Genomic DNA, 16429 nt, shown 5'->3' on the forward strand with positions numbered 1-16429 from the left:
ATATTTAATTTCAGCTCAAGTAAAATTTACACTTCATTTTGCTCTAGTTGGAAAAAAGAGTTTTGCAGATATTCCTTGAGTTACACTTTTACACGAATAACAAATTATCCTTTGTGGTATGAATTCATACTTTCATGTTGTACAATTTCTTGTTGCTGGCTATATTATGCTTTTGATGATTTCAAAGTTTTATTACACAGAATAAATAAACCATGTAACTCTAGGGATACCTGTACTAAAAACTTGTAACAAACAATAAGTTGAACTTATATTAGAAGACATAGCTCTAAACAATTTTTCTCTATCCTACTAATTCATATCCAAAAAGTATATGATTTATGTGTCATTTTCTTAAGTTCTTAGAGGGAGTGATATTTCTTTGTTGCAGTAGTTTACATGATGCACTTTTTGAATTGTTGTGTCCGTTCCTTATTGTTGAATATTGTATATCAGGTAGAAGCATTATATCTTAGCTACCATTTGGCTTATGCATTGGCAAATGAAGTATAGTTTGGAAAATATAAGAATAAGCATTGATCCTTGACTTTTCTATATGTCTCGCATAGAGCAGTGGTTCCCAAACTGGGGTGCCACAAGTTAATGCCACTTTCACAAAATACTATGAGAAAAAATAAAAATAAAAATAGAAATAGTAAATATACAGTGCATTCCATCATTTACTTTGCAGTATTTTTTCTTTGTTTCCTACATTCAAGTGCTCCTAGGATAATTGCTTTAAATTTTTTTTTTGAGCTGAAGAAGGGTACTCCAAATTTTGTTAGCCAAACAAGGGCTGACATACCTAGGATCCATTTGTATAAACAAACCTCACTTACCTCCTGAATATTAGCCAAAACAAAAAAAAACCCTACTATTTGGTTATTTAAATTAACTGATGAATTATAATAATATTAATAATAAAATATAAATTAACTTTGGTTGTTTGTGATTTTTTGTTTTGCCTGTGAAGTAATTTGGAAGAAACAGTGGCATAAATTATATCTTTAAATACATGAAATTGACAAAGAAGGGATGTAATAATAATGCTTTGGTATTGTATAAAGAAACAAACTGGTTATTTTTGTCATAAATCATGGACGTTAATTTATCTTAAAATATTCATTGTTTTGGTTTATAGAATGATCATGGTATAGTTATTTCTCTGGATTATTTTTTTATTACAGAAGTAGATTATCGACTATTCTGCATTGCACTAGGCCAACGCTACATTCCAAGTCCTTCTACTGAAGTACAGGATTCTGATATTGTCAGGTTGTTTTTTGCTCCACGAAAGCATGGTTCTCGAAGAAAACAGTTAAGTCCTGAAGAACGAGCAAAGATACATCTTGAAATCATGGAATTGAGGAGTCGTTGTCTCGAAATATTCAGGCGCATACCTGGAAAACTTATGCTTGTTACAAGGTAGATAATAATTTGACTCAGTAATTATTTTGTTATATCTTTTATTTTATTCACGTCCCTTCTTTGTCATAATTTTAATTACTGACTGACTTTCATAAAAAACTAATCTTAGAGTCTCACAGGAATAAGAGGGTGTCTAGTGGACTCTTAATGGTTCATGGGTGATGAAATAACAAAATTTAATAAGGACTAAATCTCATTTTGGCTGCACCATGATTGGGTATTTAGTATAAAATTCAGAAACTTTAAATCGCTTTTGGGCTAAAAAAAAAAAATGAAAATTGAGTAAAATAGGTTGAACTATTTATAAGATTTTATTTCTCCCATATTAATCAGATAATGTAAAAATAGACAATATATATGGTAAATGATAAAAACCTCAAACATTAAAATACTATTGTTTGGCTTTATGTTTCATAATAAATATTTATATACATAATTAAGGTGCTAATTGAAAAGAGGTTATGTATCAATGGGTTTATTCTTCCTACATATACTTTCTCCAGTCCAAACATTTGTTGATTTATTTAATATTATACTATGAAGTGTTTATTCAGATTACATGCAAGTTCATACAAATATATCCACTTTCCAAAACAAATTTGGTACCATAAAAGTGGTTTTGATAAATTTTAAACAATCTGATTAATTAGTAAGTGAGAATTATCTTCCTTCTTTAATTATTTTTATTTTAAAAATCAATCATTGGTCACAATGTTTTGGGGCCATCGCCTCATCTTCAAGTACATTTTCAAAGCTGCCTTCTAACCAAATTATTGTATTACAATCAGATCTCTCCTTACTAGTTCAAAATAGAATTTTAATGCTAAATATTGTTGTCTAAATTGTTAAAAAAAGTACACTAAAAAACTTTTTAAATTAAGAAGAGTCATATTTGTCTCCATTGTTTCATGAACTCTGTTATAAACGGATATGAGTAGAAACTACGATAAAAAAACTACTTAATCAGGATACTGTAAAGTTTCATTTTTATTTTTAAAAACAATACGAAACAGTAAATTATTTGAATTCTGTTTTACATTATTTTTTGATCTTCTGTAAATGAAGGTATTAATTTAAAAAATTGTCAGTTTCTTGTAATAATAAGTGTGTAATTACTCTTGAAATATGAAATTTTTTATTATTCTAAGATGACATGTTATTTAGGGATATTACTGATTAAATAAAATGTATATATTTATCTTATACTACTAAGGTGTTTTTATTGGGTGTACTCTTTTGAATATTAACTATAAACTAGTTCACTCTTGCAGAACTCTCGCATTAGATATATTTTCATTTCTTTAATTCATTCAAAATCTAAGCAATATCAGGCTCATTTGTATAAACAATATAATATTATCAAGAAAAACTCTTCAATACAATTGGTAAAGCTATATACTTACTGATGACAATCTTTAAAAACACAGTTTAAGTCATAAGTAATTATGATTTCCTACTAGAAAATATCACTTCAGTTTTACAGTCAAAATTCAGCTACCTGTAAATTCATATTAATCCTGAATTGTATTCCATGAAATTTCATAGCTAAGCCATACGGCATCATATACATGAACAGATGTTTTAGACGGGCTACGAATTTTTGGTGGGAACCCGTGGTTTTGAATAATTTTAAACATGGGCATTGGAAATTGGATGAGTCGTTTTCTCCAAAAAAAATTATATATCAGAAATGGACGGACTAAACATATTTAGCACAGAATGTTTTCAATATTTTGAACTCATGTTGTTCTAAACTCTCTTGAAATATCACTGTGTAATTTGAGAAATAAAACATATGAATATGTTTAACTCTAGTAAGCGCATTTGATACAATAATTTTCAATATCTTGAGCTCGACTTGTTTCAAAACATTCGCAGTTTCTAGTTAAATAATTTGAGCCATAAAAATAAACATCAGCTGAGCCATTCCTCAATTGTCACATACCTACAAACTGACAGTTTTAATTAAGACCTAAAGACTTTATTTTACTCTATTTGTTGCTAGTCAATTATCAAGGATTAGTAGAACAGCATGTGATAAGTAAACCATGGTAACAAGGGAGCTGTGGAAGCTAACCTTAGAATAATGTTTGACCCCTGTCTAACTCATTTCATATCTCAAAAACTGTTCATTTTTGGATTTTAAGACACAGGACCCAATCTAAGTTCTCTATAAACATAGTTGGGTATTGATGTTCACATCATAATCTGTAAAACCCAATTTTTACTGTCTCTATCTGCTAACTTACCTCTGTCAGAGTTTTGAAATCTCTTAACTTTTTTGAATAACTTTTATTAAAGTTGTAGCAATAATTGAAATCGAGATTAGTCGCTTCTCCATGAAATTCCCTTTCTTTTTATACCTCATTTGTCAAATTCCATCACTCTCTTGAGAGCCGGAAAAAGACTCGATACTAACGTATTATAAATATTTATGATGTATACAATGATGTGTGCAATAAATACCTGTAAAATATCAATCAGTAAATTTTTAAAAAAAGTTTAAGAATGCGTTCAAAAACAATGGCGGGATTAATGTACTCAATTAGGACATCTTGGGATAGAACCATTTTTTACAAATAAAACAGAGTTCCTATTAAAACATTAAACAACATTCTTAATCCAATTATTGTTATTCAGAAGTGTTTTGAGACAATAATTGTAGATTCATGTCTGCTATAAATCAAGTAAATAAAATAAGATTAACGCATTGACTTATTATTATAAAAACTTTCTTACAAATTTTGCTAAATTCTTTTTAAATCTTTTTTGTGTCATGGCCCAATAAATTAGGGGTACGGATTTTTTCTGTACACCTAAACTTTTTCTTATGTCTCAAAGAATAATGCCCATTTGATTGACATTCTATATATGTTATATTCATTTTTTCTATTGCCATAAGCTTTCCTAAATTTTATGTTTCTTTCTTTTTCCAGTTTTAAATCCAACCACCCTATTTTTGTATCAGTTCAATTTTTTTTTCCATATTTTCGGTCTTACTTTTCTACATGGATCCTTGTTCAGAGATATATTCATATATTTTATCTCTCTTATATTGTAAAAGCTGAACCATCTTTCTGAATCTTTTCCTTCTTGTTTATATATTTGTTGTTTTGAACTACTGGAGATGTTAATTATCAGTACCTTATTGCGCTTGCTTTAGTATTTCTCCTGTTGACTTTAAAACATTTAAAAATTTCTAACAAAATATGAATTTTTGATCGTTCTTCCATTCCTTTAAAATTTCTTCTTTGTGATTATTGCATTTTCCACAATTCCTCGATTCTCAGAAACTCTGGTTAACAGAAATAGCTAGATTGTTCTTTATTAATTAAACAATGTTTTATTTGCATTAAGAAGTTTCAGAGAAAAAGCCGAAATAAAGTGGTTGTTCTTAGTGAGCCAGGTCAACTCTGTTTTGAAAATTTTTCAGTGGATCTTATTTATTTTTGATAAATGTTTGTTATTCCTTTCAGCATTGTTCTTAATTATACATTTGATCTTTCCATATAAATTTTGTTTTCTGTTTGTGTAGATAGTGAAAATTAATTCTTCTAAATACTTTAATTATTTAATTCATCTTGGAAAAATTTTGTGGTATACCAATACTATGGAACCTTATCTCATAAAAAGATACTTGAATAAGTAGAAAAATACAAATCAAATTCTGCTGGATAGGAAGCACAAGTCCAATCTCAAACAACATTTAAAAGCCACCAACTCTGACCATTATCTCTACATTATATTGGTTCATGTAAAGAGGGACCAGAATTTATAGATTTATACTGGTTGGCACATGTAAATGCAATAAAGGAGATAATTGAAAATGTTTTGTTTCTTCAAGAAAAAAGTGCCAAGAGTTTACTCCTTGATGATAAATATGAGACACCAACAAACCCAAAAAATGTCTTAAGTGATACCTGTTTTGCAGAAAAGAAACTTCTAGAGCAAAGAAAAAAGATATAGGAGGAAAGAGAAGGAGAGAGAGAGAGAAATGTGATAAATGAGAGAAGGAATGAAGAATCCACAGATTTCTATAATCATTTAAATCCTTCTGAAATTTATAAAATGAGAATAGAAATAAACAAAAGATGAAAAAATATATATATATGTGGTCTACTTATTATAATAGTTCATTTTTTAAAATTTATATGTATGTTCTCTTAGCTCCTCTTTAACATTTTTCACTAGGGTATGATAGCTTTTTTATCGTTCATTGTTTTCTTATTGCTTGGTTCCTCAGTAGATCATAAATGTTTCAGTAGTTAACGCTAGTTAAGCTAAAAGTCTATAAGCTGTTAATGTATATGCCTCTGGCTGTTTATTATTATAGTAATTCACAAAAGTTTCTTTAATATTTATAGGCAATTTTCTTAACATCTCTTGTTTACATAATTATTCCATTATACAAATTATAGGCTTTATGTATACTTTCATTCTTTACAGAATACAAAATGCTTATTGAAATTCTTACTCAAATTCCACAGAGAGGATTATACGTTTTACTAATGCAAACACTTACTGTTACTGAAACAGAACAACTCAGTAACATCGCAAAGCACAGGTTTAATGAAATAATGGATGTTCTGAAGACGGTTCCTCACCATATATTACTAGTCATTAGGTATGTTTGGTTTCTTTTGACCATTGGTAACTATAATATACTTGTCAATTAGGGTTTTTCACAAAGCTTTAGGGACATAGCTTCCTTGTGAATAATTAATTAACTCATGAAGTTATCAATAAATATTTCCTTCTTTAATTGCATTAATTGTTCTGGTTTTTCCTTTTTTTTTTTTTTTTTTTTTTTATAAGATTTGAAAATACTGCTAGTTGCTTACTATCAATAATTTCAAAATCAATTCTATTTGCTTGATGTTTACTCCTCTGAGGTTTCTAAGTTCCCTGAAATTCCTATTTTTGCTTCCTATATTTAGGTGCAGCTAGGGCTTGAAATATCCTCATTGAAATAGTTTAACAGGACTAAAATAATATATTTAAAAAAATCTTCTTTAAAGTCCCTTTATTTTGTTTATAAAAAAAATATAAACAGTTCTTAATATTGGTAATAATAAAGAATGGATCAATACAAAATATTAAAGAGTTTTATGAATAATTTAAGGTGGGAAAAGCAAAAACAGAGTGGTTGGGCGAGAGGCTTTTTGTAAATGATAATAAATAAACCTCTTCCTCAGGGATCTAAACCTTAATCTTATAAAATATATTTTATAATCTTATATAAAAGACAAAAATAATTAACTCTCTAAAATTATAAGAGAGTTCATAAGTCTCCAAATCACCTCTGAGATGGCCACCATCATACAAATGGTGAAGAGCTGGTAACAATTTTGTGGGTGAGGGCCGCTCACAATACTCTACTCCAAAGACTCTGAGGCTAAACCATGGCAGTAATCCGGTAGGTGGTTAAATCCCTGCCAGATGGATGAAAGCATCAGTTGACTCCAAAGTAATGGCAGTGGGGAATAGTCCGCTTGGTGGATGAAGGTATACAAATTAACACAGATTTAATACCTCAAAAAACATGGAATAGACTGTCTAGGAACGGCTAGGCTCATCAGTTGGTCTCAATGTTTAATACATCTTTATTCTGTAATGTCCTTAGAACGAGATCTTTATAAACCCACATTTTTTTTTTTTTTTTTTCGGCCAAGACTCCCATTGGAGTCCTATACTGCCTAACCATGGTTGGGGGTCAAAGTTCTTCATTTTGTGGGACCGCCACTCAATGAAAAAAGTCAACGTCCCAGGCCGAATACGAACCGGCACCGCCAATAGACATCAAATTGGTAAGACTGTGTCTTAACAACTGAGCTACGGGCGGCCCAACCCACAACATTCTTATACATAGAAAGCCTACCTCGTTGAAGTATTTTATTTAACTAACAGTAAACATCTGTTTTTTAATTACAAAAAAAACACATGATAGAAAAGTCAACTGGAAAGGTGATTAAAAATAAATCAATTTTTGAACTTTTAAATGGCTGTATTCCGGCGGGAACAAAATTTATATTCATTTTTCCTACCTCAAGAAATCCTAAAATATGAATTTTTATAGCAACAAAAAAATAAAAGAAAATTATTCATAATTTTGTCTACCTTGGTCTTTTGATTTTTTTTTTTTTAAATCACAAAAATAGTAATTTCTTTAACTTGAACCCATAAGTCTACTAAAACCACACCAGAATTTTTAGGTATGATTTAATTTTTGTCAGTTTTGATTATTTGAGCAAGAGGGCCTATATTATCTATAATAAAGAATCTATTATAGCATTGTTGTTAGCTTGCTGACACCTCTAGGTCAAAAAATATTTTTTTTTTTATAAATGAAGAATAGTATTATTGATATTTAGTGTGAATTTTAGGAATATAAATACGATTAGATCTATCGCTCGAGGACATGGAGATCCCATTAATAGATACAAAGTGATGGCAAGATGTGCTACTGAAGGAAGTTTTGCAAGAAATCAGTCAGGCTTAATTGGAACATTGAGAATTTATAAAGAATTATTAGAATTTGAATTATCTCTATGGTAAAAACTGGTTATTATTAATTGCATATTATTGAATTTATTACAGGTTTAATTAAGATATTCATTTTATTCATTTCAGGTGGAATGGAGTCCGAAATAAATTGTTAATGTTCCTCTTTCGTACTGCTCAGTTCATGAATAGATTGCAGTTTTATTCTGAAAACTGCAAAGAAATAAATATTTAGTATTTATTTTTATTGTAAATGATTACTATTTTTTTAAGTTATTGAAATATTTCTATTGTTACTTTTTTGTTTGGTGTAAGAATATATTTTATATTAGAAGCTGTTATTAATGTGTTTTTATTTATTTTAATTTTTTGTAAAGCTTGGTTATTGTCTGTCTGCACCCACAAGCTCTTAAACATTTGATATGGTTTTACTTACCTATCTTTTGTTCTTTTTATTTCTGATGTCTTAGTATCAGTATCACTCCACCATTTCTATAAAGTTTCATTGGCGACTTCTTCTGACTTTCCTCTTTCTGTCTCCTGTTGTCTTATTTGTGAGTTTGTGTTTAATGTATAAATTCAGATGGGTATGAGATAAATTTGCCCAATTTTTTAACAGAATAAATAAATTCTCAGTTTTAAAAATTCAAAGAATTTAAAAAAGTGAAATAATTCTTATCATTGGTGGATCAATAAACAGAAAATTAGTAGCTCAGATATGGTTTAGGTATATAAAATTATGGAATAATTTCAGAAAACTTGGTTGAAAAAATAAAAATTACTTTTTTTTTTTTGTTATTTTTTCATGTTAAAATGAAATGAACATCTTAGGGAGTACAATTGACGCTTGATATAAATATAACCAAATCCCAAAGTAAAAACTCAGGAATTACTACACTGATCAGTTCTTTCTAATCCATGCATGGTAGTGTCCTTACATCAACTCTTCTGCATTCCAATGTTACATGCCTATGCCTATGATTCATCAATTAAATCATTTTCATGTAGTTTCTAAATCTGTGAAACTATTTCTTATTGATATATAAGAATATATCAATTTTTATGCTCAACTATATATAGATATATATTTCTTATTGATCTGGAACTGAATATACAGAATACTAATATAATTAGAGCTTTATTTTTAGTAAAACATTTTTACGGTTGTAATATAAGGATACATAACACTGGCAAATATCTGTGTAGATAAGGTACGATGGAAGGGAGAGAGGAGTGGGTTTAGAAGGCAATCCACAAGTTATATTTGGTTTTTTGTTTGTATAAGATAAGTCTTATTTTTGTTTTTGAATATAAGGTTTTTCTTCTCTATAAACTCTAAATTAAAGTTAGCATCTAAGAAGGATCAGTTTTACTTTTATTTTAAAAGGTTTTCCTTTTTATTTTTCCGCTTGTACATTGACCATACCTTTTATACATTTTTTTTTATATTGCTAAAGTTGTTTTTCTTATACTGTTTCTTCTTGTTTTATTTTTATATGGTTTCTTCAATTAATGGTAATTTCATCCTAAAGGGGGCTGATATCCCTCATATGGCTGCTGTTTATTTAAATGTAAAGGTATTCGCCTGTGGCCACAGTTCAGGTTGGTGTTAACAGAGGGGCACCTAGAGTCTTATATTGTTTTGCCCCGGTTTTCGTTATTTCTAGATAAAAATAACATGGTGTCTAGAACAATTAGTTTATTATTGTTTTTTAACCCACCCCTCCACTGAGCGTGGGCAAATATAACCATAAACATCATAACTAGCAGTTATAACATGCATAATATTCCTCAACTAATCCGCATTTATTCCAATTTTTTCAACATTTGAATATAAACTTTATTATTGATTAACACCCATACTATTTTCTCCTTAATTTACAGGAAGTAAGATTCGTATTCTTAACAAGTTTACATTTATCATACAACAAGGTTACATTATTACTTCAATTTCCATTGGTGAACAGGTTGAATATTTTTCCAGATCTAATTTTTATATTCACAACTTTTCTATTTTCAATATCCAATATTTCCTTCTCTTCACTTCCCCTTCTTGTTCATTTGAATTAAACATACTAAGCTCTGGTATTTAGGGTATATTTGTACTTGTTTGTATATATTTTGGCAGTTAGTTTCATATAATGGATATAGATTTTTCAAACTTCCATTGACTCAACCAATTTCTTTTTAGAGTTGTTTCTTTTCCGTTTTATTTCTTCCTAATAACATATTAATCATAAAAGAGTTAAAGATATTTAATGATAAAAGAGTTATTGATGATAGAAGAGTTAGAGATATTTAATCATCAATCGTGCTTATTTCGGTCTCTATCTGATCTATTCTATAGGTCTATTGGTAGATTATCAAGTATTCCATCTGAAGTACAAATTTGATTAGACAACGGAACTTATAAGCCAACCTAATCGCAGACCAATCATTCTTATCTTATATCTTAGTAATATGAATGATCCTTTTCAACATAAACGCTAAAAGCTTGGAATAACAATGTGTGAGCATGTGTTAAATTCAACAAATTTTAGTTACATCTATTTTCTATTAACCCTCAGCAAGAGATATTTCAAGTTATACAACTGGTGCATATTTTTTGTTTTTACTCGTACAGTCCAGATACTGATTAATCACATCCAACTAATTAGGTCAGAGAAGTAAACTTATTTCTCAAATAGCTTCCATGATGCAAATGTGAGATAACAAAAAATAAATTAAAAGTGAAAGCAATGGCCAACTTGCTTATACCTCAAACATTTGGCTTAATAATATACAGTATTTAAGGATATATTGCTTAAAATGAATGACAAACAGTTTAATTATTTTATTTTAAATATTTATAAAAAAAGGCTCATGAGACACTATTATTTGAAATATTCTTGACAAATTTTGATTTCATTAATTTGTAACATGTTTATAACAATAATTGAAAATTGTAATTATAAAAACTTATGGTTTATAATTCTATTAACACTTAACTTAATAGCTTCATGGTAGTATTTAATACTAATGAAAGCAGAGATGCTTCTGACTCATCTCTAGTACGACCTCTTTATATAATATTATTCTCTAAGAGACAGAAACACTGAACAATATTCAACATGGAATATCCATGCATTTCTGTCGGGAAGACTTTTTCTAGACCCTCAAGAAAGGTTAGCTCTAAAAATGACTATATTCTAATGTGTTACAAAGACAATTTTCGAAATATATAAAAAAGAAAGTGCACTTTAATATGTCATTAGTGTTCCAATAGTTACTATAATTTTGGCTTCCTTTTAAAAAGGTTATATCTTTGTAAAAAAAAGTTTCTTTAAAGCATTAGTAAAAATTCACATGAAATAACAGCCATATTTTTACCTTATAGTACAATAAAAGAACTTAATATAAACATGTTTATTTACAATAAGTGACAGAAGCATATTGCTTTTTAATAAGTTCTAACTAAACTACTGACTATAAACACAATAAACCAGTAAAAAAGATTCAAAAGAACTAAAAAATCTTTAGTTAAAAAAAAATATGCTCCAAATAATAAAATATTTAGAAAATAAAATTGAAAATCCTATTTACAATTTGGTGTTACAACAAAAAATATATATATCTTAACTAAACTTCATCTTCATTTAAAAGCATATTTGGAATCCCTGCATTGATAGGAAATTTTCGTCCAGTTTCGGGGCAGACAAGGTCACCATCTATCACTTCAACCTGCATATAGATGAATAATACAAGTTTACTCAAGTATTAAATGATAAAATTAATTATAAATTTAAAGAAATATACAATTATGACATTAAACATTAAAGTTTAAGAAGGGAGGGACAGATTACAATACTTTTTTTTTTGTTTCTAACAAAAAATCATCAAACTCGCATACCTTAAAGATGATATTTGGCCGGAATATTAGCTTGTATGATAAATAACTACAGACTGATTTCCTAACTGTCTTTAATCCATGATATACCTTTTATGGTCAATTATATATTTCCTCTAAAAAATACTTAATACTAAAGCAACCTAATACTATCTTGCATCTAAAATGCTCTTTCTCAATCCAACTAAGTATTACCTAAACAGTATTTGAGCACGAATTTTGTGTCATGAATCGGTATCATTCTTTGTCAAAATAAATTAAAATAATAGTGATATAATGAATAATATAATGTAGAAATAATAGTGCAACAAATATACACATGACGTATCAAATCTATTACAATTTGTTCAAGTTTTCATGATTAACAATAATCAACACTATTACATGAACTCATAGAATTAGTTACTTCGTAAATTGACATATAAAGCAATCAATTATCTTAGTCCTTTATGACTACATAATGTTTTAGAAGCAGGAAGATTGATTAAATTATAATTATTTATGTCCTATTACACCTGTTTTGGTTTTGGAAATTCCCAATTAATATTAAGGTGGAATGAAAACATCAAGGTAATACAAGCCAAGATGAGGGGAGAGGGTAGCCATGTGTCGGATTCACTTTGAGTCTTAGAATTTTATTTAGGGCGAGATTGAAAACCCCTTCAAAATACTTAATCACAATTGTAAGATTCAAAGACTCAATGTTGCTTGGAGTCCTAGACACAGCTCCGTCACCAACAGTTGGCAACAATGATCCAAGTACGTATTAGGCTTTAGGGATTCAAATTCATTGTGTACCTAAATTTGGTATTTTGATTTAAATGTATTAATTTTCAATACACAGTCTTCAAGCTTGTTCTCACAACTATTTATTTTATTTTTTTAAATAATATTCTAATGATTTTATTGTTAAAATTTACAAAAAAATATCAGTTTTATAAAAGATATATTAAAATAATAAGGTATAAAAGCCTAAGGCTGTCTGTACTTGAGGCGAGATGAAATCGAAGCAAGGGGCTCGAACTGGAAGCAATTCCTTCCACCCTGCTTCTAATAGGATTTAAATTGGGATCCGAACACGAGGCGAGAGAAACTCATCAAGTGCATGTACTCAAACAATCTCGCCTCATGAGTGGAGGGCCTTAAGGTTTGAGTCTTTAGGCTATAAAAGTCTTAAAACATTGATAACCAAATAAACAAATAAAAGCAGAATAAAGAAGTTTCATTATATGAAAAAGATTTAAAATTTCCAGATAATAATTATTAATTCCCTATTTGCTTTGAATATCCCTACAGTATTCAATGTTAATTAAATATTATGGCTTCAACAAATTAGGTGCAAATAGAACTTGTAATATGAAAATCAATTTATTACCTCTAATAAAACATGATGAACTTTCCGTAAAAATTCTTCGTTACCTTCAAAATTTTCCACAATGGCTTGAGGTAATTCATTTGCATGCCCTAGCTAAAAATAAAATAAATAATAGTTAGAAAATGATAAAACATTAAATAAGATAAATAATAGTAGACAACTTATACAGATAGATGTAAACATATAGGGATTAAAACCAATCAGCATAAGTTGTTAGTTAAATAAACTTATTTAATCATGTCAAGAATTGGAAACAACTGTAACTAAATTTTCAAATATTTATCCACTAACCATATAATAACACATTATATTTTCAGAAATAACCTGAATGACAATATTGTGTTTATTACTTTCCCCAAAACTTTACAGCTACATTGGTCAAAATGATTATGTTTATGACCTTAAAAACAGTTGTGACAGTAAAGTCCATTAAATCAAAATTTATTTTGGTTTTAGAACAATGGAGATGAACAACTGTATTTAATAAGTGGAGGGGATACTCAGAACATTTAGAGCCTGGGCAAATTCATTTTTAACACCCACAAAAAAATAAATAAAATCCGGCAGAAAATATATTATTTCTTAGTCTTAATCAAACTGTAAAATCCTACTAATCTATGCAGGGAAAAAATAGGCAGAATATGGGTAAACGTGTAACTAAAAGGTTTTATAAAAAATCATTCTCATCTGATTAAAGAAAAAATTATATTTCTTTTTTTAAATGAACTTTTGAAATAAAAAAAAAAAGAAGAAAACCTCCTAAACTAGATTTTGCTCAAATACATCAAAATTGGACCAATGCAGAATGGAGTATTATCTAAGGTCTTAAATGAGTGCATAATCAACCTCTGCACCCTTAAGTCTATGGAGGATAATAGGAGACTAACACCTTAATTTATTTATTTTTTTGTTTTAAAATCCACATCAATTTAATTGTAGAAACTTAATAAGAAATTAAAGATATTAGTTTAGGTCTCCATAAAATTATTAAATCTAGATCTACAGGGGAGCAAAGTTAAAAGTTAAAAAATAAATTAATACTTAATATTAACTTACACTTTCAGCAGCACCATATAAAGTTTGATAGTCTAGTTTTGGAATTATCCTAGCGACGAATTCCGAATTAAAATCTACTTCTGATACTTTTATATCTCTGGCCTGTAAATTTTGTACAAAATATTACACCAATAATATATGATATACCTCATTGATAATAAGTAAATATTTACAAACTTACCACAATTCCTAAAGGATAGCCTAAATTTACACCCTTTATACATTTCGACGAAAGCATATTGTGAGTTAGTAATTTCATGGTAGTAATATAACGTATTATCACAGATAAAAAGATATAAAATCCTTATTTACAGCAACAGTTCTTCTTAACCTAAACGACACGCACGTGTCCCATCAGGTAAACTGTTTATTGATCAAAATTATACATTCGAACATATCGATACTAAATTAGTATCTCAACTGTGATACAAGTTTCTTACTATGTTGTGTACATTTTTCTCTTACCCTCCACTTTTTACAATTAAAAAACAAGCATTAAACTATAAATACAATAAATGTATGTACACATGAAAATTGAATATTGTTCTTTGATTGTGTGCGGGGGAGCTTGTTGGCGCTTATTTGCCGTCTGCTTGGACATGTGTGGGGAGAGACATCCCGGAAAGTAAAGAATGAGGAGAGTTTATACAGAGGCTAAACCTTCTCTCTCGGTCAGTACTTCGACCAAGGGAACGGTACCTTGGCGCCTCCCAAGTCTTGGTGAGAGTGGGTTCGCGCAGGTCTTCAGCTCATCAAAAAAGATTATGCCCCTTCGGTCTATGAACTCTGAAACACCTCGTGGAAGGTACTGTTCCTAGACTTCTGTGGTGTAGTTCTTCTGACAATCCCCCATAGTATGGAGTTCTGGTAGCTCTGAAGTCGGTTGAGTGTGGTCTTGTGCCGTGGTAAAGGTACTCCATAGAGCAGCGTGACACAAAAGTAGAAGATGGAGCTGGAGATGCTTTTGTCTTCGTCGTCTAACGAAAAGGTCTTCTGGAGAGTGCTTTTTCTCCCCTTCTGTAAGGAAATGACGATTGAGTCTTTGTTTGCCGGGGTCACCCATAAAGAAAAAGAAAGTAGCTATAGTATTTTTTATTAGTTTAAAGTCTGATATATAATATTCTGTTTAACAAAATAAATATTATATTTTGTTTCCCTAACGATCCTTGCATTGGATAAATTTACTTCAAGGCTTAGCAAAAACTTGCCCTTAAAGTTTTATATTATCTCCACATATCTAGGGGAGAATTATGACCCAAAAAATCTTAAATCCTACCCACACATAAATTATTATTTCTTATCCCTCTTTTCCATGCTTTTGATGGGATACATTTCAGGATTCTAGTTTTCCCGAGGATAAGAGACTTTCTGGGCTTGAGATAGTCATCTTTCTCTAACAGTATCAGACTGCGAAACGGAAAAAACTGCACATGCGCCGGCCAGTCAAACGCATGTTAAAAATGATCTTTAATTTATTGGGTTTTTGTCATTCTCCAATACCTTCTTCGACTTTGCATGTTAAATATTACTTAGTCTAAATTCTTTGACTTTCCAGGAGTATTTAACACGTTTATATCACAACTCTTATTTCCAGAAATGTGTTTTAAAAATAAAAATAAAATATATTTTTCTTTCTTTTTCCCTTAATAATTGTCAAATCGTTTCATAGTTTAAATTTATCTGTTTCTCACTACTAATAAAGATGTGAAATGGCTAATTATTTTAAATTAACAAAATTAAAGGTACTTTAGAGAAGATTTCTTAAAAATTAGTTATTTTGGTCCTGTTGAAAGTATAAGGCTAAGATCTATCTGATATCAAAAACCATTTAATTGAATTGGCCAAGTTTAATTAAAATCATTAGAACCGTTTTGAAGAAAATCAAATTTCTAAAGTGGCAATTCCGATTGTTCGATTTTATCAAAAACGTTGTTACATCTTAGGCATGTACCTGCCTTATGTATTTAATTTTATTTATATATGACTATTTGTTATTTTAGGAAAGCTGTTCAATACACACACACCATTTTGCGAGACTTGGTAAATCCGAAATTTTTCATCATCGTAATACTATCCATTACAATACATTTCATACATAGGAAAGTGAAAGTAAAAAGACTGTCATCTGTACAATATTCTTTCTAGTGTAAGTGTTCGATAAACAATAAATTTGTAAACCGAACTTT

At 29.2% G+C, this 16429-nt stretch overlaps 2 protein-coding genes across 9 annotated transcripts in view; one reads left to right on the forward strand and one right to left on the reverse strand.

Moving 5' to 3' along the window:
* Positions 1–8267, forward strand: part of Adck5 (aarF domain containing kinase 5) — a 43998-nt gene extending 35731 nt beyond the window's left edge. For 4 of the 8 annotated variants that reach the window (XM_067047860.1, XM_067047859.1, XM_067047858.1 and 1 more), the window contains 3 exons: positions 1185–1422; positions 7797–7976; positions 8056–8267. In XM_067047860.1, coding sequence (XP_066903961.1) covers positions 1185–1422; positions 7797–7976; positions 8056–8161 — 524 coding nt within the window. In that variant the 3' untranslated portion in view covers positions 8162–8267. Of the gene's footprint in view, positions 1–1184; positions 1423–5871; positions 6050–7796; positions 7977–8055 lie in introns of those variants that run through there. The other 4 variants (XR_010843575.1, XM_067047857.1, XM_067047862.1 and 1 more) reach the window with 4 other exon arrangements.
* Positions 8268–10744: 2477 nt separating this feature from the next.
* LOC106680896 (multifunctional methyltransferase subunit TRM112-like protein) lies at positions 10745–14616 on the reverse strand. The gene is made up of 4 exons (XM_014420911.2): positions 14425–14616; positions 14244–14345; positions 13188–13280; positions 10745–11646 (listed from the first exon to the last, which is right to left on the reverse strand). Exons 1-4 carry the CDS (start codon positions 14500–14502, stop codon positions 11545–11547), a joined length of 375 nt encoding a protein of 124 aa, XP_014276397.1. The 5' UTR covers positions 14503–14616; the 3' UTR covers positions 10745–11544.
* Positions 14617–16429: the final 1813 nt, after the last annotated feature.

The sequence above is a fragment of the Halyomorpha halys genome, unplaced genomic scaffold (assembly GCF_000696795.3).
Source record: "Halyomorpha halys isolate HHAL.00 unplaced genomic scaffold, Hhal_1.1 Scaffold297.1, whole genome shotgun sequence".
NCBI lineage: Eukaryota > Metazoa > Arthropoda > Insecta > Hemiptera > Pentatomidae > Halyomorpha > Halyomorpha halys.

Bases quoted from the DNA above. Each gene is read 5' to 3' on its own strand.
- LOC106680896 (XM_014420911.2), bottom strand. From the start codon at position 14,502: ATGAAATTACTAACTCACAATATGCTTTCGTCGAAATGTATAAAGGGT. The intron at 14,346-14,424 runs GTAAGTTTGTAA...CAAAATTTACAG, and splicing joins GCTATCCTTTAGGAATTGTG to GCCAGAGATATAAAAGTATC. The intron at 11,647-13,187 runs GTAATAAATTGA...ATCTATATGCAG, and splicing joins TTCATCATGTTTTATTAGAG to GTTGAAGTGATAGATGGTGA.